At 38.6% G+C, this 24,459-nt stretch overlaps 1 protein-coding gene across 3 annotated transcripts in view; it reads left to right on the top strand.

The window, feature by feature from the left end:
- The window catches only part of slc25a21 (solute carrier family 25 (mitochondrial oxoadipate carrier), member 21), a 203,392-nt gene that overhangs the window by 106,019 nt on the left and 72,914 nt on the right, over nucleotides 1-24,459 (top strand). For all 3 annotated transcript variants that reach the window (XM_031890479.1, XM_012968463.3, NM_001017069.2), the window contains 1 exon segment: nucleotides 124-172. In XM_031890479.1, the coding sequence (XP_031746339.1) occupies nucleotides 124-172 (49 nt within the window).

Genomic DNA, 24,459 nt, shown 5'->3' with positions numbered 1-24,459 from the left:
CAAACCACTGCTCTACAAGTTGAGTTCAGTGCTCATTCCTGTCATGTGTGGAAGGGAACGAGTAATGTCTCGTGCTGGTGAATACGTTATTAATACATTTATTTCTCTCTTTCCCTCTGACAGGTCTGGTAGAAATTTGCCTGATGCACCCTCTGGATGTGGTGAAAACTCGGTAGGTCTCTGCTGGAACATGTTGTGTTGTTTTTGGCTGTGAGCCCAACCCATGGGCTGGCGGTGAGTTGGTGTCAGAGCATGTCCCCCCAATATAATAAACCAATCACTGTGAGCACAGCTCTGTCCTGACAGCTTCTACTGAAGTGCCATTCCAGGTGAGAGTTCAGAGAACAGTGTGAGATGAATTTTTGTTTACAGCCTCTAACTAAGAGGGGTATAATCTCAGAACAAAAAGGCCCAAGGCTACTGGTTTTCCTGCTTAGTGCATCAGAATTGGAAGACAGGTAATACATATTAGGTATGGGGTGCCATTTGTCCCAAGTACATTTTGTATACAAAAAACAATCCTCAGTACACAGAATGAATGTGTAGCCATACACTCTGTAAATATACAAAAGACATATTTCTAAAGAAGAATGAGAACAAAATCAAGTTTGCAAACAGAACGATATCATCTTATTATAAACACAATTCTGTAAATTTTAACAAGCATTCTGTCTCACAAATGTATAAAATGCACCATCCCTAGTGCCTTGGGTACTATCTGGCTGGCTATAGAGGGTGCCCTCTAATGTTCACTGGGATGCATAGCAATAAACATGAACACAAAACAGCCAGATACTCTTAAAAGGGCGTGTTGTTAAAAATTACAATCTCTTAATTGGAAACGTGTGTGTATGCCAACAGTTGAAGGGGGATGCAATTGTTTTACCTTTTCATTGCCTTCTTAGAAACAAACCTAAATGTACAGTATTGACAAAAAAGGCCCATTGTGCCTGCACCAAACATTCTGAGTTTCCATGTTTTACTTTTATCTGTGTCAGACAGTGTGGCAATGAAGCTGTTAAAAACATGTAAAGGGATTCGCACGTATCAAAAATTGTTTACGTTGCACATATTTTTACTTTTAGCTTTTATTACATTCACCCATTAAAGCTCTATTTATAAAGCACTGAAATTAACTGAAGTCTATTCAGAAAGATTTGCCTATTTATATAGCATCCACATCAAAGGAAATTGCCATATCCTTCCTATAGTAAAATACGTCGAAATAGTGCACCATCACTGAAATCTCATTATTTTTGTACTCTTTTAAGGCTTTTGATAACATTTTTGGCAAGCAGCAAAATGTTGATGTTTTTTCACCTTCTTTTTGCCAAAAACAAACTTGTTAGATTCCCTCAGGAGCAAATGTTTTTCACCATTAAACAGGAAAATGTGGTCAAATTCAAAATATATATTTTTAAATGTCAAGACAGGGAGCCGCACACACAGGGACTTTGCAAAAAAATAATGCGTTTATTTAGAAAAAAGGTCCAACGTTTCGAGCACCAACTGTGCTCTTCCTCAGGGACAAACCAGAATTAATTGTATAAAGTGAGAGGTGAGAAGGTGTTTTATTACCCAGCTCATTACTTAAGCCAATACATATAGTGATATGGTAAAATGCATGTCCCATAGTGAGACTGCTGGCTGATCTCACTTCATGACAGGAGACTTTTGAGACTTTTTGAGCAGTAAACAGAAATTGAAACATACATACCTCTACACTCTCACAAATAAAAAGATATATATATACAAATATACGTATACTAAACTGACTATAGATCTCAAAATCACAGTGGCCTTGGATACCATGCTTTATGAAGTAGACATCCAAGCCACTCTTAATGGCATTAACAGAATCTGCCATCGCTGCCGGCAGGGCATTCGCCAACCTCCCTGTCCTCACTGTGAAGAAGCATTTCACTTTTTCAAGTGAAAGTCTAGTTCCTAAATGAGTGGCCTCTGGTTATTTTCAACATGAAAAAAACAGTGGCTGTGAAAGAGGGGATATTTAAGTGCTGCGTTTAAAGGTAATCTTGTGCCAGAATGGCAGTGCCAAGCATGTCACACACCTGACATTTCAGTATGGCAGTATTCTCTGTGTAACACAAGGCTAACCTGACACAACTCTGCAATTATTATATAATTCTAATTCAGTTGTATGAGACAAGTTAAAGTCCTCAAATTGAGATTCATTTTATATATTCTAGACCAGACAATACTTTATGGACTCTGTGCAACTGTGGGGTGAATATATTAAGCTGGAAAGCCACAAATTAGTCTCATATTAATGGCAAGGGAGTGAATGGAGAAACTGACAAATATCAGGTACCCAACCTGTTTCCTTTCATAGGGACTTTTTGGCCACTTGTCAGGTAACTGTGGAAGACCATGTCCCAAGCCAAGGGCTCAAGTAACCGTTTGAGCTAAGTGTAAACTAAGTGAGTATAGTGGGTCAGCAGCTGCAATCCATCTGCTACTTATGATTATCAGAGATTAGAAATGGTTGGAACATATAAAATACAGAACGTGTTGCTTGTAGTTGGCCCTTGGTGTGTTCTGTGCTAGTTACCCTTCTTACATACGGTGTCACATTTGGAAATCATACTCCAGCCTGGTCCTGTGCTGCCAGACCGTCGCAATTCTGTGTGTCTATCAGCTCTGTTCTACATGTGAGCAGTGTCCTTGGAGGTTTTGTATCTGCATTAGTCGGCCCAGCAAGAAAAATTTTTAGCATTATATGGGCATAAACTGTTTATGTAACTGTCATAGAATTATGTATTTATGTAAGGGGTCGTATTACTTAAATGTTACAAATGATTAATGGCTCACTGTAAAAAAATGTTATGGCAACACTGATTTTAATATATGCGAACCGGTTTCATTTAGATTTTCAGAGCTCTAATTCCTTTTTGGATTAAAGTTTTATTCTTTTCTACTTCCCTATGTAAATTGAAGTTTTTCCCCGTATGAATGCTAGCTCCGATCATCCTATAAGCTGTTTTGGGAAATAAAGGATTTAGGGAATATTTAGGGCCTTTTTATGTTAGGCTGATGCCACATGTGGCGTTTTTACGCTGCGTATTTCGTAATTCTCTCAGCAGCTGAAAAACGCCAATCACACAATGCGGAAATACGCTAGAAAACGCCTTAGCACGGATTTTTCAAGCGTTGGCCGAAATACGCCAGTATTTGCACAGCAAGCTATTCCTATGTATACACAAAGGCAGCTGCCAGACCTAGTGGAAATACGCAGCGTTTTTTACTATTTTACACTATTAGCACCATGGAAACGGGATTTGCTACGTCACCAGTACTAGGCTGAAAAATGCCATAGTCAGGGGCTGTGTAGCTTGTGCTGCATTTTTAGGCTGAGAAAAAATGCAGCGTAAAAACGCCACGTGTGGCATCAGCCTTAAATCCCTAGCAGGAACCCTAAAGGTGGTCTTGTAATAATGTCCCTTACATGATAATATAGATCAAGTGCTACTGTTCTATCACAAGCCAGCAGGGGAACGTATTGGGCTGTAAGCACTAGACTTAGGGGCCCATTCATTAAAGCACAAATTTGGGATTGTTAAAAGAACGATTGGAAAATTTCGTAGTAACCACGATAATTTCTGATGTGCGTAACTTGAATTTGTGTCGTGGTTGTACGAAAATATTGTGGTTGCGATCTGAAAGTTACAAAATTTTCATATCCAAACATTTGTAAATGGCGCGAAAACCTTTCTGACTTCTGAATCTTCAATGTATGATTTTGGAAGCCTCCCATAGGACTCAATGGCACTCTGCAGCTCCAACCCGGCCCAAGGAAAGTCTCCCATAGGGCTCAATGGCACTCTGCAGCTCCAACCCGGCCCAAGGAAAGCCTCCCATAGGGCTCAATGGCACTCTGCAGCTCCAACCCGGCCCAAGGAAAGCCTCCCATAGGGCTCAATGGCACTCTGCAGCTCCAACCCGACCCAAGGAAAGTCTCCCATAGGGCTCAATGGCACTCTGCAGCTCCAACCCGGCCCAAGGAAAGTCTCCCATAGGGCTCAATGGCACTCTGCAGCTCCAACCCGGCCCAAGGAAAGCCTCCCATAGGGCTCAATGGCACTCTGCAGCTCCAACCCTGCCCAAGGAAAGTCTCCCATAGGGCTCAATGGCACTCTGCAGCTCCAACCCGGCCCAAGGAAAGTCTCCCATAGGGCTCAATGGCACTCTGCAGCTCCAACCCGGCCCAAGGAAAGCCTCCCATAGGGCTCAATGGCACTCTGCAGCTCCAACCTGGCCCAAGGAAAGTCTCCCATAGGGCTCAATGGCACTCTGCAGCTCCAACCCGGCCCAAGGAAAGTCTCCCATAGGGCTCAATGGCACTCTGCAGCTCCAACCCGGCCCAAGGAAAGCCTCCCATAGGGCTCAATGGCACTCTGCAGCTCCAACCTGGCCCAAGGAAAGTCTCCCATAGGGCTCAATGGCACTCTGCAGCTCCAACCTGGCCCAAGGAAAGTCTCCCATAGGGCTCAATGGCACTCTGCAGCTCCAACCTGGCCCAAGGAAAGTCTCCCATAGGGCTCAATGGCACTCTGCAGCTCCAACCTGGCCCAAGGAAAGTCTCCCATAGGACTCAATGGCACTCTGCAGCTCCAACCTGGCCAAAAGATAGTCACGATACCGAAACTTGAATGAATTCCAAAATGTCATTGTGAAAAATATGACTTTTTTGTGCAAATTTACACCAATTTATGATGCATAGGGATTTCACGTCTGCAATTTCAGTACACTTAGGGACAAACTGATAATTTAGAGTCACAACAGTAAATTCCCCTACTCTATTTATTCCTATGAAATGTTTAGGGCCAGATTTATGAATAAGTGAAAGTTACAATTCACCGTTTGATAAACACGCCTCTAGAAATCCCATAGGAATGACTAAATAGTGGGGCAATTTTGCTATGGTGAGCTCTAATGTCACACTGATAAATCTGCCCCTTAGAGAAAGTCAAATGGCAGAAAGTTGTTGAGAGAAAAGGTGGTGATACTCTACACACTGTCAGTGTAAAAGCTAATCACCGGTGGTAGAAAATAAATACCATTAGAGATCCTCCAATGAATAACCTTCTACTGACCAGCTCCCCATTCCTCCTATTAGTCCTACCATTTTGCTCCCAATCACAACCACATGCTCCTGATTTCTCCTGACTCTGCCCAACTTTTTATCACCTTTCTCTCCCAATTGATCCCACCCATCTTCTCCTCATTCCCCTTTCCAATCCTGACCACCTGCTTCTGATACCTCATCCCCCTGACCCCCTCTTGACTTTCTCTTAAGTGAATTATCCAACAATGGTTATGTGTTTTCTTTTGCCGAGAATACAACAAGCCTGTTCAGAATTGTATATTATATATATCTACACTCTCTTTGTGGTTTTGTAAACAAGAAAAAAGTCTATTTTTGATAGGATTAACAGAAGCAAATAAAAAGTAAGTTACCAGTTCTGACTCACAGTCTAAGTCTCTGGAATTACTCATTACTCACAACAAAAATGTCATGTCTTATTCTTCTTTACTAGAGGACAACCCACTTGAAATGTTGATGAATTAGTTATGATGTGAGAGAAAGTTCAGTTGAATATGTCTTTACAATGGAATAGAAAGGCAAAATTACTGAGTAAGCAATATATGATAATATATAAATTACTTGATGCAACACAACATAGTGGTATAATAAAGAGATTGCCCTTCCATTTGCCAATAGGGTGTAACTGTAAAGTCAATGTATAAATAGAAATGTGTACACCTAGTTGCTGGGTATTCAGTATAGTATTAGTCTGTATGTACTCTCTACCATTTACTTACTAGTGATCATTTATTTGTGTTGTGGATTTTTCCGAAGAAGGTAGTGAAAGAGAGAGAGAAAAGCCTTGGGGTACACAAGGATATCCGTCTCTAGGTGACATCATAAAGGGTCAGAATTTTCCATAATAATATACTGTAGGTATTAGATCATTTTGCCTAGCTCCTATTGGCTTTTATTTGTCATGTCTAGAGGCAGTTTTATTATCATTTCTTCTTGGTTCCCACATAACTTTGTTGTATGGTGCAAAAGTTAGAGGTGCAGTGACAGGTTCACATGGGAAAGTGTGGTCCAAAAACATATAAAGACTCTTTACCCTTCCAAACCTATACATCACCACCCCATAGTTTTTCTGATCTTTTTTTTCTGGGGATTACTATGTCACTAATCTTACCCAGCTGCAACCTCTTTTAAGCAACTTCAGTGTCCATTTATTTAGGTTTGTTAAAATTGACTTGTTGCTAATGCTAACTTATTGCTAATGAACTTAAAAAAAATATATAAATATAAATTTTACATACATAGATTTTACCCATGGATTATTACATTAATTATGCCCATTTTATAACAGTTAGAAATGATTTTACATTTATGTTAATTAAAATTATTATACAGGTATAGGACCCGTTATCCAGAATGCTCGGGACCAAGGGTATTCCGGATAAGAGGTCTTTCCGTAATTTGGATCTCCATACCTTAAGTCTACTAAAAAATCAATAAAACATTAAATAAACCCAATAGGATTGTTTTGCCTCCAATAAGGATTAATTATATCTTACTTGGGCTTAACTACAAGTTACTGTTTTATTACTACAGAGAAAAAGGAAATCAGTTTTAAAATTCTGAATTATTTGATTATAATGGAGTCTATGGGAGACAGGCTTTCCGTAATTCGGAGCTTTCTGGATAACGGGTTTCCGGATAAGGGATCCCATACCTGTACTTTAATTTATTAATAATAAATTCAAGGAAAAAAACTCAGAAAAATCCAGTTGTTTTAGATTTAATCCTACTAGATACTGTCAGTGTTAAAATTCTTCACATTTCATTTTTCATTACAAATGAGCAGATATTAGTACAGGTATAGGACCTGTTATCCAGAATGCTCTGGACCAAGGGTATTCCGGGTAAGGGGTCTTTCCATAATATGGATCTCCATACCTTAAAAATATTAATAAAACACAATAGGAATGTTTTGCCTCCAATAAGGATTAATTATATCTTAGTTGGGATCAATTACAAGGTGATGTTTTATTACTACAGAGAAAAAGGAAATCAGTTTTAAAATTCTGAATTATTTGATTAAAATGGACTCTATGGGAGACAGGCTTTCCGTATAAGCTTTCTGGATAACGGGTTTCCAGACAAGGGGTCCGATACCTGTAACCCTGTGGGTAACAAGCATTTCACTGTGGTCATTAAAACTGTATTATCACTGAAAACACAGGACGGTTGTAAGATTGTGATTATTTTCCTTATAATGTATCTTAATTTATAAATACATATCTTTGCCCAAGATGTTTTTTATTTTATAAACCCAATAAAAATCTAAAGTCAGTAACAAATGTGGGTAAATTCTCTCAAATAATGTCAGTGAGCAAAGATCACACCTATTTCCAGTTAAGAATTCCAGAAGCACGGTGAAGGATTCTAAATATCATCAATGTATTAGCCAGGGCATTACATAGATAGGCCTGAAGCCAGTCTTAGAGTCTATAACAATGCCCAGCATTGTTCTCCATAACAGCTCATTGGAATATGGAAAATAAACATTAGGACTGCTGAGTGAAGTTCCCCAGGCAAATTAGGTCTCTAGTTTGTGTAGAACTTTCTTTTTTCCTGTTTGGTTTCTGTGAGTAAACAGCCTCTTCCAGGCCTGCAATGAATTCTGTTACTTGCGTGACAGGACCATAGGCCTATGCCATGGGAGAAAAGCAGTTCACAATGTTCTCTGTCCTTCTTGCTAGTGTCAACCGGGATACCTAAGGCTCACCAGAGAACATATTCCCAAAGGATGCAAGTCATTTTTGCACTGGGAGAAGCGGGATAGGTCAGAGAGGGAATAGAAATTGGTAAAGACAGGGAGAGGGCACGTAGATCAAAGAAGGACTAGGAATGGAGGTAGCAAGAGACCATGGAGATTTGAGGAAAAGTACAAAGTGCTAAGAGGGCATGGAGACTGGAGATGAAATAGGCACAGAGAACACAAAGGGAGCAGGGAGTAGGTGAAGAGGATTAAGAGATTAGGGAAGCAGCAAAGAGTAAGGGCACATGTTACTAAGGCAAACCAAGGTTTCAGGAAGGGACTGGCTCCACCCAGTTTGTGTCATACAGCAATAGAAATGCACTCTATATTTAAATACAACCACAACACAAGCCTGTTAGTGTGTGACTTTACCTGAGCAAAACAAATACCTTTCAAACTTAAAACCAATATGCTGTTTGTGTGAATGTCACTTTTAATACTTTCAGTTTCTTTCGCCTCTAGCCTGCTATTATTGCACTTTTTTCTCTATGAGAGATATTCAGCCTGTAACTCACCATCTTTTGCTTTCAGTAGAGCCTGGGAATTCAAAATCAATAACAGTTTGAGGACCACAGATTCAAGAAACATCGTTCAGAGGCTCTGACCTGAATGTTTGGAAGGAGAAACCACAAGAATTCATTCTAAAAACATAGGGGGAACTACCTTTTTATTTAACCTTTAATTATAGATAAACCATGGTGCCCAATCATGATCAGCTCAAATGTAAACAAGTTGACTGATTACCTAAGGTGGGAGAGATTGGGCTAATTCGATCGCTTGTCCCTAGGACCAAACGATCAAATTAAAATGGAGGGCATAGGCACCTTTGGACCAAGGACCACATCAATGAGCCCAATCCGACGGAAAATCAAACCTGCCCGATTGAGATCTGGTCAATTTTAGGCCAGATGTCGGTTGGGTAGGCCAGTCAAGGGAGCCCATGCAGGGAAAGATAAGAATCTGAACTGGTCTGAAGGACCCCAGTCAGCAGCTAAAATCTGCCTGTGTATGGCCAACTTACAATGATTTTCCTCTCTCTAAACCCCCCTGAATCAAAGGGTGACTATACTCCTTTACAAAATTATGCTAACTAAAGAGAAACAACTACACTGGATTCAGCCCACCGAATGACATTTTATCACTGCCATTTTGCTGACAGGCTGTACCCCCTTCCAGTCTCCTTTGCAGATTATTATATAATAGAGGGTAATAAGTAAGAGTGTAGTCAGTCAGCCTGACTACAAACTGAACTCCAACACATTCAGAGAGGTAATGGGGATAAAAAGCAATGGTATAATAATTATACAACCAGTTTTTCTTAGTTACATAATTACAATGTCAAATTTTGTAGAAAATATCTTATTCTGTACAGGCTGACTTTGTGAAAAGTTGTATTTCACTTAAGCGCGTATGGGAGCCTTCACAAAACCTGCTCTTGTTTTGTTCCTCTGTAGTAGGAATGCCATTGTAAATAAACACATGTAAATGTGATTTCAAGCACACAGGAAAATATGCCATAGATCATTGCTGACCTGAAGTGATTACATAATGCTGAATATTATGAGATCATGCAGTTGTGCACAGTCTATAATTCATGGACGCATTTATACCCATATCATCCACACCGTACCTTGTTTAGATTAACTACAACATTAAACTTTATAGGAATTTAAATCGATCAGCCTGAAAATACTGGCCTATAAGTGGTCAATATAGAGGCTTATATTGCATATTTCTTGTGTTTTCCCCTGTCAACATTCTATCAAGAAAGTGATATAAGTCAGTACACAAGTGTTATATAGGATATCATTGGAATCCATGTCCTGCATGCTACAGTATGTGACCTGTTATCCGGAATGCTCGGGACCTGGGGCTTTCTGGATAAGGGTTCTTTCTGTAATTTGGATCCCCATACCTCAAGTCTACAAAAAATTGTTTAAACATTAATGCCTCCAGTAAGGATTAATTATATCTTAGTTGGGATCAAGTACAAGGTACTGTTTTATTATTACAGAGAAAAAGGAAATCATTTTTAAAAATGTTAAATATTTGATTAAAATAAAGTGTATGGGAGCTGGCCTTCCCTTAATTTGGAGCTTTCTGGATAATGGATCCTGTACCTGTACCAGTTTTAATGCAGGCATTGCAATGTTTCATTTGAACTGGAAGTAGGACTTCATTTTGTTATTGTGCTTAAATAAAGTTATGTTATATTGAATCGTATTCACAAAATGTCTTTAAGGGTTTTACATCAACCTACATTTTTATATTCAATTATTTGTGTGTTACAAATGTGTGCATTTATTTACTATTATTATTTTTGCTTAGTGCCCCCGCAAAAGCCTTCCTTTATCTTTGATACACACACAAACTGCTTAGTTAGGCCACTTACTGGTGTGAATCCATTATCCAGAAACCCATTATTACAGGAAGGCCATCTTTCATAAACTCCATTTTAAGCAAATATAAAAAAAAACAGTACCTTGAATTTGATCCCAACTAAGATATAATTAATCCTTATTGTAGGCAGAATTATCCTATTAGTTTTATTTCATTTTTAAATTAATTTTTAGTAGGCTTATAGTATTAAAGATTCAAATTACAGAAAGTCCCCTTATCCAGAAAACCCCAGGTCCTGAGCATTCTGGATAACAGGTCCCATACCTCTATAATTAATCTTTATTGGAGGCAAAACTATCCTATTGAATTTATTAATGTTTAAATGATTTTTAGAAGCGTTAAGGTATGGAGATCCAAATTACATAAAGACCCCTTATCTAAAAAAACCTCATGTTCCAAGAATTCTGAATAACAGGGCCCTTACCTGTATATATACATTACACAACTAAAGACAAAATGAATACTGGCCACAATTATATGTTAGTTTAAGAAATATATTGAAAATATTTCCTTACAAACTTAGGATCTCCATTAACCAGTTCAAATAAGGAGAATATAAGAAAAATCAGAAGGCCTCAGCATGAATATATATATATATATATTTTTTTTTTTATTTTTTTAATTGTTTATTATTTTTTTATTGTTTTTTATTAGCCATATTAAGACTGGAGTTCACAGCCAATACTAAGTCGCTATGTAGTAATCTATCAGCTGACACCAGAAATAATGTGTGTATATAAAGAAAGACAAATATTTTTTCTCCCTTTGACCTCTGACAATAATCATTTCTGCTTTTGTCCCTGCATTTTGTCTATGCAAATTTCTTTGTATTGAATTTGTTTTCGTGTTAGGCAGTGTGACGTATCATTCCTGTTCTATAGCTATTCCAGCTTGTGTATTTTTATGCAAAAAGTTGGTTTTGTATGGAAGAAATCAGAATTGAATTCACATTGGCCCTTGGATGTATCTTCATTCCCATTCTTTTAGAAAGACACGTAAGTGTGAAACCACTGATGTTTTACTTCTTTGAAAATCAAATCTGACAGAGTCATGTCAAAAGCATGCAATATCACTCATCAAGCGCTATCTGATTTTCACACTGATGAATTGGTCCCACCCAGTAAAGTTTGTAGTGTGAATGACATGACATACTTTTTTTCTTTTATCTGTTCAAAGTTGCCAGGGATATAAATACTGTAGTGTAAAGTGCTCATACACAGGGCACCAAATGAGTCAGTCTTTGCCCAAGTTGTTTACCAAAGCAGTGGGCTAAAGGTGGCCCAAATCAGCAGATTTATGTTGACAATGTGGGTCCTTTTAACTGATTCAGCAGTTTATCTGCCCAGAGGACCGCATTGGATTATTGATACAGTCCTCGCTCCAATGGCTCTTATTCCCGTTGTTGTAATTTAATTGTTTGGCCTTAGGGCAAAATCATCAAATTAACCAGATATCGCTCCCCTTAGGTGGGAAAAAGATCCACTGGTTTGGTAACCTCACCAAATCTTATGGTGTATGGCCACCCCAATTCAGACAGATATCAGATTACATAGGAGCCTTAAGTGGACAAACAAGCACCAGCTTGCACATTCTCCATTGTGCTGGGTTTTTTTTTCTTCTACTAGGGTGCCAAACCCTATCTGACCAAGCACCTAGACCAGTGTGCAGTCACACTTTCACTTTTTATGAAAGTTTTCTCCAACACAGTAGAGATAAGATGCGTTGGCAGCTGATCTTTATTTTAAGTTTGTCACACAAAAATTTAAACGGCATACACTTTTTATGGGTTTATTAAAGATTATTTTATTTTTAAAACTGTGTACAGTTTATTGCTTTGTTAAAGATATATAAAGGAGGTGTGTACCATAAAAATGCATTTGTTGCAGAATCATGCAGGATTATATTAATCTCCAACAGTTGACTCTGTCTAGCAACAGTCAGGTTGGGACTGTACAGTAGTTAGCCCGCAGGCTTGATATGGCCCTTCAAGGCATTTATTTGACACCCAATCTGTGTATAGATTCTGTATAGCCTTTTTTGTTCAATATTATGACTGTAATGTAATTTGGCCCTCATCCATGAACCATGCAGTTACTGGCCCAATAAATGTAAAATTTGAACTTCAGAATCAGGTGATAGCTCATTAGGCTGTTGTTGGTGCCACTTCCATGTGGATGTTATCTGCCTTCAACCAAATTTTAATAAAACCTTATCCTGTAGATTAGTGGGAAATTCAGGCCATTGGGGCAAGGAGTGCATCAACCAGCCAATGTGCTCCTCCTTCCCAATCAACATCTACATCAGTCCGGTAGGCCCATCCGAGGGCCCCATACATGGCCTTATAAGCTGCCAATGCTGTCCGTCTGCAGCTTTTATTGGCCTGTGTATGGTCGCCTTTAGTTTGTGGTGGTATTGTGTGATTGGCACATATCTTTATACAGCAGGCTTATTCAAAAGTAGACATGAAGTATAAAATCTTATCTTTTCCCTCCCTTTAATGATGTAGTGTAAGCAGAGTGCTGTTTATAGGCAGTGCTGACAGTGTAAGCAAAGTTTACCCCGTTGACAGTCCTTCTTGAGACAGGCCCTAAGTGTGCGCTGCATATCGCTACAGTAAATTCACACAGCCGCATGTAATGCTGACAACATGTGTATATATGACTGACAAAACTTTGTTTATGTGTATATGGTGCTGGAAGTGCAATCATTATGTGGATATATAGTTCTGACAGCGCACGCCGTCCGGTATTTTTATGTGTGCTGCAATGGCAGTAAAGATAATAAACACGGCAACAGCACATTGTAATTAAGTTAAACAAATATATTGTTATTAATGAACATTCTGCGAGAAACATGAAAAGAAAGATCGGACGCCCTCTGTTTGGAAAGAAAACCTCAGATCTTTCTTTTCATGTCCCTTCTGTAACAGAATGATGTATTTGGCCAATACAGGGGGATGATGTATCAAACAGATTGCTTCCAAATTGCAAGGAGTTCATTTAGCCTGATAATTAATCACCATCGCCTCCTGGAACCCGTGCGTCACATTGAGTGGATGAAGTTTTCTTAAGGCTTGATATATTTGATGGAATCAACTTCGATGGCAGCTTAAATCCTGACAATTTGAAACCAATAGCCGCAATTACACAATGGAGAGGAAATATTAGTGTAAACAACATGCCATAAAGAAAACCCTGAGCCGTGGGAGCAAGATGTGTGCTTGCTGGGCTGGTCATGCTGGATATATGGATTAATTACACATTGGGATTCCAAAAAAAAGCAAAAAAACAAAAATAAAATCCTTTAGACAGAATATGTTTTTCTACATATCTCATTGTTTTATTTGAATCTATAGTCACAGGCATTTGAATACTTTGGCTGGGGCAATATGAATCTGTTTGGTTATGGAGCATAGTTATTTAGATGCATATACTGTATAAGTGTTTTGTTTATGAGAAAACATATATTTTTATAGGTTTACTGGTATCTGCTACTTCTTTGACATGATATTACACTGAGTAATCATTAAAGCATATTGTTATGCTTTACTCCAGGCATTCCCAAGTTGTGGAAATCCAACTCTTGTTATATTTGCTGATTTGGTTCAAAAAGATATACAAAGTAGGCTGTTGGGAGCTATTATTGAGGTATTTTGCCCCTAGTGGTGAGATCTAGCCTTCCTGCTCTTTTGCGGGCTCCTCCATTTGCAGCTTAGTAGCCCCGTCCTTCTCTGTTTGAATATGGAATACAGGGTAGAAGGGGTTATCTGCAATAGTTCTTTTTGCAGCAGGGAAAGTCTATAGACCCATAATAAACATAAATGCCCCAGGTAAGGTTAAAACGTATTTTTCTGTTTGGTTAGATGAATTGCATCTTGCGTTCCTTAAAACCCTTAGGGCTTAATTAATCAAAAGTTAAAAAAAAAACCTTTTCTGATTTTTTTCTCACTTGCAAGAGAAAAATGTTGAGTGCCTTTTCTTGCATTTTGTCACTCTTGCACGTATTCTTTTTTTCTTAAGATAGAGAGATGTCATTTTGTGCACTACATGCACCACAGCAATTTCTTTTGTCATGCTGACAAAAATTAGGTGCACCAACTTGCAACTCATTCACTTCTAAAGTAATTGGGGTTGCCACTTGTCTAGTATTTTGCCAGCCAAGGCAGGGGCCAGTTTTGAAAACATTTACCAGTGATGCATGTGCCTCCTCTGTCCTGCCCCAGTCTGCCCCAATTTCCTCTCCTAGCTCCCTGCCTATCCCCACCAGCTGCTTTATAATCCTGCCCTACCCTACAATTTCACCCCTACCCAATCTGCCACACTTATTGCCCCACCACCTCACATCCCTGCCACTGCCTTTTATGTCACCACCCCAATATCAGTGACAAAAGGTGACAACCCTAAAAGGCATGTACAATAGTTAGCTAACATCAATTATGCCTACATGCATTCCCCTATTGCCCCTCATAAATACAAGGTTGCAAAACCTAGGCAGCACTAGATTCTATGGGGGAGATATAATGGAGACTTCATTATTTGGGAGAGACGAAAACATAAAATTCTTACTAAATTGTTTCATAGGTAACTACCATTCTGTAAATGTCTTACTCCCTACAATGACGGTCAGAAATATATATATATATATTTTTTAAATCCCCATCCCTTTCCCAGCCGCTCCCCATCACAAGCCTGGAAATTACAGCTCAATAGGAGACAGTTGAGCTACTCACTCAAACCCCTAGACCTTGCTGCTGGGAAATGCAAATACCAGCATCGCTCACAAGCAAATAGACCTCATTGCTGAAACACAGTCAAATACAGAATGTTACGTTGTCACTGATCCCTTTTGTTTTATTTTCTTTATTTGCCTGTCTGTACTTTTCATTATGATACTTATGTGATCCATAATATAGATGTGTTCCGTTGACCAGACTGAAGTACCAGTCTAACAGTGCGAGAGTGGAAACACTTGTTTTTGAACATGCTCTATTTTTAAAATTTAGTATATACCATGTCAGCTGTGAATTCTGCTACAGTCTCTCTCTCTCACTCGATATATATATATATAGAATATAGTACAGGAAGTGCAATAAACATAATGCAGGATTAGAAAAAAATAGAATTTTACATTCTGTAAAGTATTTTTTTTTTACTGTAATAAATAAATAAACAGGAACCATTACAGCAACCCAACAACATTTGACCTAATTATTTTGTGTATGGGTAACTGCATTGTTTTAGTGCATGTACACTTTGGGGTCACTTTGTACACCAAAACTCTAAATGCCCGTCTGTATGGCCACCTGTATGCCCACGACCTGCTGTGTAACTTGGTAACATGGTACATCAGCACCTGCAGTGGCAGGGAGGCAGTGCTCTTGTCAGTAGAGGGCAGCCTATTGTTTCTTTTCATACCAGCCTTACAGTTGTATTTACCAGCCACGATTCTTTCTCTTTTTACTGATTACACAATTACAGTAAATACCTTGGAAACGCTGATTCTGGAAATTATGAAGGAATTTAACAAGTGTCAACTACCATTGTTCACATTGCCTTTCTTATTGTACTTGTAAATGTAAATAGTAAGTGATGTGTAAACTGCAGCGATTCCTGGAAGGGAGATACTAAACAAAGCACAATCTTTTTTTCCCTTTCATAGTTGCATGCAATTACTTAAGCCTTTTACTGTTCAGACCCAATACCTGCTGGATCAAACCACTCTGCAATTCCCCCCAATATTGCAGGCTGCGGTGTGCATCCGCTCATGGGATTTTTTTTTTTTGCCTGACACTTGTTGGCTGAAAGTGAACAAGTGGAAGGGCATTATAAACAGGTATGTTATACGGAAGCCCATAACCCATAGACTCCATTTTAATCAAATAATTCACATTTTTAAAATTGATTTTCTTTTTCTCAGTAATATTAAACAGAACCTTGTACTTGATCCCAAGTAAGATATAATCATTCCTTATTGGAAGCAAAACAATACTATTGGGTTTAATTATTTTTTTTAGTAGCCTTAAGGTAGGAGATGCAAATTACAGAAAGCTCCCTTATCTGTAAAGGCTCCGTCCCAAGCCTTCTGGATAACAGGTCCCATACTATTATAATTAATTCTTATTGGAGACAAAACAATCCTGTTGGGTTTATTTAACTGATTTTTAGTAGATTTAAGGTATGAAGATCCAAATAATGTAACAACCCCTTATCCAGAAAACCCAAGGTCCTGAGAATTTTGGATAACAAGTCCCATACCTGCAGTTGTACAGGTATTGGAACCCTTATCCAGAAACCCATTATCCAGAGAGTTCTGAATTACGGAAAGCCCATCTCCCATAGATTCCATTTTAACCAAATTTTTTATTGTATGGCTCAGAAATAAAAAAATGAAAAAGAAATATTACAATACAGGTATGGGACCTGTTATCCAGAATGCTCGGGACCTGGGGTTTTCCAGATAAGGGGTTTCTCCTACCCTAAGGGGCTGATTTACTAACCCATGAATCCGAATGGGAAAAATTCCGATTGTAAAACGAACATTTTGCGACTTTTTCGTATTTTTTGCGATTTTTCCATAGCCGTTACGACTTTTTCGTAAATTGTTGCGACTTTTTCGTAACCATTACGAATTGCGCAAATTGTCGCAACTTTTTCGTAGCCGTTACGATTTGCTCGTATCGTGTCGCGACTTTTTTGTATTGAGCGCTCGTAAACTGCGGGCAAAACTTTCAGACTTAGCATGATTTTGGAAGCCTCCCATAGGACTCAATGGGTTGGAGCTGCAGAGTGCCATTGAGCCCTATGGGAGACTTTCCTTGGGCCAGGTTGGAGCTGCAGAGTGCCATTGAGCCCTATGGGAGACTTTCCTTGGGCCAGGTTGCAGCTGCAGAGTGCCATTGAGCCCTATGGGAGACTTTCCTTGGGCCGGTTGGAGCTGCAGAGTGCCATTGAGCCCTATAGGAGACTTTCCTTGGGCCAGGTTGGAGCTGCAGAGTGCCATTGAGCCCTATGGGAGACTTTCCTTGGGCCGGGTTGGAGCTGCAGAGTGCCATTGAGCCCTATGGGAGACTTTCCTTGAGCCAGGTTGGAGCTGCAGAGTGCCATTGAGTCCTATGGGAGGCTTCCAAAATCATGCTAAGTCTGAAAGTTTTGCCCGCAGTTTACGAGCGCTCAATACAAAAAAGTCGCGACACGATACGAGCAAATCGTAACGGCTACGAAAAAGTTGCGACAATTTGCGCAATTCGTAATGGTTACGAAAAAGTCGCGACAATTTACGAAAAAGTCGTAACGGCTACGGAAAAATCGCAAAAAATACGAAAAAGTCGCAAAATGTTCGTTTTACAATCGGAATTTTTCCCATTCGGATTCATGGGTTAGTAAATCAGCCCCTTAGGGTAGGAGAAACCCCTTATCTGGAAAACCCCAGGTCCCGAGCATTCTGGATAACAGGTCCCATACCTGTATTGTAATATTTCTTTTTCATTTTTTTATTTCTGAGCCATACAATAAGTGAATATTATTTTGCAATAAATAAATAATTGCCAACTTAACCCCTGAATGATATATAAGAAATCCAATTCTGAATCCGTTATGGAACAGAATGGAAGGTGCTAGCCGCCGCTCAGGTGGGACCAGACTTTATTCCATGTAAAATGGATATCATATTGGAGAACTGCCGGTTACATCTGGAGACCTTATGGAGCAGGAGAAAGAGGGAAGCTGTTTGTAGGCTTCTGGGGGTCGATACGGCTCATTAACCCTGCGAACTCTGATTTACATGGGGTCAGAGGTTACTCTATGCTCACTTGGAGGCAAAAGAAAGTATTAGAGGACCTTAAAAAACCATAATCATCCCCTGGTTAACCCTCTGTTTCTGCAATGAACTACAAAACTAGACCACTCCTTATGGCTTAAACAAGTTCTCCTATAGAACCGTATGAGACCTAATTCCCAGGCAGAGTGTTATTGTGCAGATAACCCTATTAAAGCAGCACAATGGAGAGGAACACTGGCTTTCATACGCTCTAAGTTGGTGGACTGTTAGTTACTAAGTAATATATGAATTACTTTTGCCATTTTATAACATATATCTTCTACCTTTCGTTACCCTTTAGATCATAATCATTTCAGACCAATACCATATACTGATTGGTGAAATTAGATAGAAGGCTTGAGAATAAATTGATAGTAATAGAGTATGTGAAACAGCACAATGTTTAATGTTTCCAGTAATGTATCCTGCAGTGATGTATAACTGATGAGATTTGCAGAATGTATTTGCATATATAGAGGTGGAATCATCAGGGCCTTGTGTATTAATGTCAAATGATGGTTAGGAACATTCTGACTCTTTGGGGTTAAATGAGTGACCCTCCTGCTGCTGATTTGCTTGGGAGGCAGATGTGGACGCCATGTGCATGTAGGCACTAGTATCCTTTTTTTATTTGAACTTGTAAGCATATACCCGTGCGGTTATTTGATTGTGATTTATAGACTGTATCACATGTTCCAGCAGACAGCATTGCTAAATAGACTGTCTGTCCCCAGCAAGCAGAAACTCAGCATTGAATGTGAATGGCTTGTAATTTGATCGTCTATCAGTGTAACATACCTGACTGCTGGCTGTCTCCCTCGTGCCATATAAAAACCTCCTCTAGTTACAAGGGAACATCTTTAACACATCAGTTTATGTTTCTCCCTGGGCACTCGTAGATCAAGAATGAGTTGAAGTTCCCAGTTTATAGAGCAGGGATGTCAAATTCATCCAGCTGGCTCTGAACTACAACTCCCATCATCCTTTCCCGTTACTTGCTCTGCAGATTGAGATTGAGCTTTATTATTAGTGCCAATTGGCTTCTACAGACAGCGTGATTTTATTCTGTATGAACAACGAAATCAGCATTTTCGCTAGAATTTAGCCATGTATATCTACTGTACAGCGCTGCGTACATAAGTAGCGCTTTATAAATAAAGATATACATACATACATACATGTGTTTTGGTTCACTGGAAAAAAAACATTAATTTGTGCAGGAAAAAAATGTCGACCCCCCCATATTTTACCCAGTTTGGCCCGCCTCCCCCGAGCCTCCCATCACCTTCAGTCTCCCGAATTTTTACAATTTCTCCCTTGTACTTGTGTGGAAAGCCATAAGTGACGTGATGCGTGACAAACAATCATTGGCTTCAGAGCAGTAAATGTACGCGGTAATATCACTTCCGGACGCAAGCAGCCTTGGTGATGTCTCTTGCTTCTTGAAAATCTGTTCCCCCAGATCATTTGGGTTGATAGCTCAGCCATGGCAGTACAGGTATAGGACCTGTTATCCAGAATGCTCGGGACCAAGGGTATTCCGGATAAGGGGTCTTTCCGTTATTTGGATCTCCATACTTTAAGTCTACTAAAAAATCAATAAAACATTAATCAAACCCAATTGGATTGTTTTGCATCCAATAAGGATTAATTATATCTTAGTTGGGATCAATTACAAGGTACTGTTTTATTACTAAAAAAAGTAAATCATTTTTAAAATTCTGAATTATTTGATTAAAATGGAGTCTATGGGAGACAGGCTTTCTGGATAACGGCTTTGGCATGCATTTTGTTTCAACAACAAAAAAAAAATGCTTTACAGGCATGGGATCCCTTATCCGGAAACCAGTTATCCAGAAAGTTCTGAATTACGGAAAGGCCATCTCCCATAGACTCCATTATAAGCAAATAATTCTAGTTTTTAAAAATGGTTTCCTTTTTCTCTGTAATAATAAAACAGTACCTTGTGTTTGATCCCAACTAAGATATAATTAATCCTTATTGGAGCCAAAATAATCCTGTTGGGTTTATTCAATATTTAAATGATTTTTAGTAGAGTAGGTTATGGAGATCCAAATTATGGAAAGACCCCTTATCTTCAGGTCCCGAGCATTCTGGATAACAGGTCCCATACCTGTATTTTGCTATAGAGTAATAGGTTAATGGCTGTATTAGATTTTTTCTGTGAATTTGTGTTCGCTGAAAAAAAAAATTTTTTTGAATGCTAAAAAAAAATTCCCATTGCCTCCAATGCATTTGCACTTATTGACTTCAATGCATTAGACAACATTTTGACAACACAGTTTTGCTAAATTTTTAGCAGTTTCTCAAATTTCTCAGCAAAATGAAATGGGGCAGTTTCACTCTTCACAAATTGCGACTCTAAGGGGCACATTTACTAAGCCACGAACGGGCCGAATGCGTTTTTTTCGTAATGATCAGTATTTTGCGATTTTTTTTGGAAAAATGTTGTGACTTTTTCGTTACTAATACAAAAGTTGCGCTTTTTTCGTAGCGTTAAAACTTGCGCGAAACGTCGCACCTTTTAAGTTTTAACGCTACGAAAAAGGCGCAACTTTTCGCGCAAGTTTTAACGCTACGAAAAAAGCGGCAGATTTTGCGCAACTTTCGGAATGGCTACGAAATCGTATTGGTAACGAAAAAGTCGTAAAGACGCCGAAAAAGTCGCAAAATGTTCGTTTTCAAATCGGAATTTTTCCAATTCGGTTGAGATTCGTGTCTTAGTAAATGTGCCCCTAAGGTTTATTATTGTTTTCAAGTTATTGTTCAATAGTTATACATTTTACAGGACTAAAAGAAAAAGCTGTGTTCTTGGGTCCTTTATTATGAAGCCAAAATCCTGGGGGTTCTTTTGTCATATTTTATTTGCTCTTTACAGATATATTTGCCTACTCACCCTTGGACCCTTTGTTTTCAATGAAAGTCATGACTTGGGTCCCAAAAACTTTTTAAGTGAAACTAAAAGTTCTTCTAAATAAAGATACTTGGTTGTCAGGATTTTAAAAAATGATTTGGTGCTAAAATTTGCTATTGGTATATTCTAGAATGGGAAGCCTTTGCATTTGATCATTTGTGCATGTTCTAAGATACATTTGATTATGTTCTACCTATCTCCTCCTACATTTTTATGTGTTATATATTATTTTTTCTGCTTTCTGCCCTTTGCTCTCCTTCCTCCCATCTGTAGTTCAGACTAATAACTGGAATCAGATAGCATCTTAAAGTCCAATTTGAAGTTTGTAAGTTGATGTTTAATGTGGATTTGAGGTCCTCGTGCTATAGAACTTTCTAACCTTCCTGATCTATATCTTTTTCATACCCAGATATTATTTGGATATTTCATCATTTTGGACCCATACATCAAACGACATAAGCCGACAATTTGGCCAGACTTAGTCAGTAACTAATATTGGGCTGTGTATGACCAATGTAAGATCTGAGAATGATGCATAAGGTGAATACTGTAATGGCAAAATATGTTTTTTTCAAAACACATCAGTTAATAGAGCTTCATCAGCAGAATCCTGCATCGAAATCCATTTTCTAAATGCTCAGTCATGTGACCATGTGACTCCAGTCACCCTTTACTGCTGAGCTGCAAGTTGGAGTGATATCACCCTCCTCCCAGCAGCCGATCAGCACAATAGCAGCTCCCAGTATATATCAAGATAGCACTCAATAGTAAGAAATCCAAGTCCAGCTTGGGACTCCTCCAGTTACATGGGAGTAGGAGAAACAATAGGTTATCTGAAAGCAGTTCTAATGTGTAGCACTGGCTCCTTCTGAAAGCTCAGAATCAGACACAAAGCACTGAGATGGCTGCCTACACAAAATCAAATCATAAAATATTTCTATTGGTACGATAAAATCATACCTAACATGTAGATAAAGTTTCTTCAGATACTCAGAAATGAATCCATCTCTACCAATCACAGTGGCATAAAGATATTCTGCATTGAGCAGACACTGATGGTACAGCTTTGGCTTTGGCTAAGCTTTATGTCACTTCTAGAGTCTGTCACAGACATAGTTTTTTACATGCTTTACTTTAAGGAGTGGTGACAGGTGAGTAAGGCTGTGCTCCCTGAGAGCACCATGGAAGTAAAAATGCTCATGAACCATATGTCTCAGAGAACCTGAAGAAGAGCTGGTATTTTCTTAGAAGGAAAGATAAATCTTCTATTTTCCATGCCATAACCTATAGAACTGGTTTTCAAACTGTGGGGTTGCCCCCCCTTGGGGACAAGAATCATGGGGTGGGGTTTTGACAATGGCCTTTGCTGTTATTGGAACAGCACTTTGGAGCAATGAATGTGCTTGCTTAGCTTTTCTTATCTCCCCTTAGCTTTTCTCCTGATGCCTAAGCATCATGATCTGTATCTGTAATATTTCTTTACTATTTATTCCTCCTGCATTACATTCAGAATAAAAATGTTGTTCAATATACATTTCTGTGAAAGTGGCATCATTTCATCAAATCAGTGATGATTGCACCAGATTCAACCAAATAGTCTGTACCTCTACCCTAAATATTGTTGCTTGTAGAATTTTGTAATTTAGTTTTTATGGTTCTTCATTAGAGCTATAGCCAGTGTGGCCTTCTGGTTACTTCCTAACCCTTATATATTAACCAATCCAATCACTCACTAGCAAAAGCTTTGGTTTTCTGTTCCTCCCCCTTACTCAATAGTCTAAGCCTAAGCATTCGTGCATAGATTTTTTTTTTTTAGTGGTAATAAATCAGATATTTTGCTGGCGTTTTGTCATTTGTATATTTGTATTTCTTAAAGTATCTCTGTCCCATGAATGTATGATGAATAGCAAGTGTCTTAATGACAGTGGTTTTGAGATATTTAAATAAGGGGTTTCAAAACGGAGTGAAGAAATCTTTTTCTGGTATATGTGATCTATAACATTTTTGAGCTTGTGATGTATAGACGTTACAAATCAGTTGATTTAAATCATTTTGTAACTATGCTGGAATTTATTAAACCACATAATTAAAGGAGACATATTTTGTAAAATATGTCTCTCTCAGTATAAAGCAATGTTCCAAAAAATTTGTGTTTTGGAAAATTTATTGAAAATTTCTCCAAAAACTCTTCTAGTCTCGCAGGAACTTCCACCTTCTGCTGCTCCTTTCCCAGGCTGTGCAGCACTCAGCACACTCCACTGTAGGATAGGAACCAATCAGCAGCTAGGCTTACCTGGTAGGGAACTGAAGCCTGTCTTTGCTTGTGAGAGTGCAGGGCTGTGATTGGCTATCCCCCTCCTATTGTGCTAGCCGCAGGGACCATTAGGACACGCCCACCCCTCATTTGAAACAATGATCATAGCAGAGCTCCAATTCAGGAATGACATTTGTATGTATATCTTTATTTATAAAGCGCTACTTATATACACAGCGCTGTACAGTAGCATACCTTAATACAAACAGGGGGTTATTAAGATAATAATAGATAAATACAAAGTATAACAATAAACACAAATAAATAAAAGATACAGTTGCAATAAGATAAGAGTCAAAGACACGAGGATGGAGGTCCCTGCCCCGTAGAGCTTACAATCTATATGGGAAGGTAATTTTAAAGATAATGATAATTTTTAGCCCAGTGTAAAACCAGCACCATATATTATTCATTACTGCCTACAAGATTGGGGGGATTTTCAATCCGATTGAATTAAAATTTGTCACAGTTGATCCAATTCTGGATTTTCCGCTAGGAATGTGCTCTCTGGCTTTAGCTTGAATATTTTTTTCATTGGCATATAAAGAGTTCAAACTAATATCTGTATATTTTTAAAAGAGAAGTTTTTTTTTTACTTTTGAATATGGCTTTCATGACCCCTGAACATAACAACCAATTTTCTCAAAAGGCCATAAGTGTAAATATTGTATTCTGTAAGCATTCTGGAAATAAAACCAAGCAATGTATTTATTTCTAGTTTGCTGTTGTATATAACTTAATTGCGTTACCAGTCTATAGCAAGGTACACGGCACCATTGTTTGGTTACAATGTTGGTTTTTTGCTTTAAAATAAATGTCATTGTTGATTTCACAGTGAAAGAGAATGAAAATGATTTAATGCTGATTGCCGTAGGTGCAGCTTTTGTTGAAGTTGCTAATGGATGTGCCCTTAATAGGTCGGGATACAACAGTTATTAACGTTCTGTAATACATGTGTATCGGAGCTGTAAAATTAAAAACAAAAACATGTATTCCACTTAAAGGCCATTAAAAAGTTTGTTCAAAGGCTAAAACAACAGAAAAAAATGTGGACTGCACCTTTCTGCTTGTGTAAATCCCTCTACGACCATTAAACACAAAATGAGAAAGTCCCTGCTGCTAAATTG

This window comes from Xenopus tropicalis, chromosome 8, assembly GCF_000004195.4.
Source record: "Xenopus tropicalis strain Nigerian chromosome 8, UCB_Xtro_10.0, whole genome shotgun sequence".
NCBI classification, from domain to species: domain Eukaryota; kingdom Metazoa; phylum Chordata; class Amphibia; order Anura; family Pipidae; genus Xenopus; species Xenopus tropicalis.
This window is presented reverse-complemented; position numbering and strand designations above follow the sequence as displayed.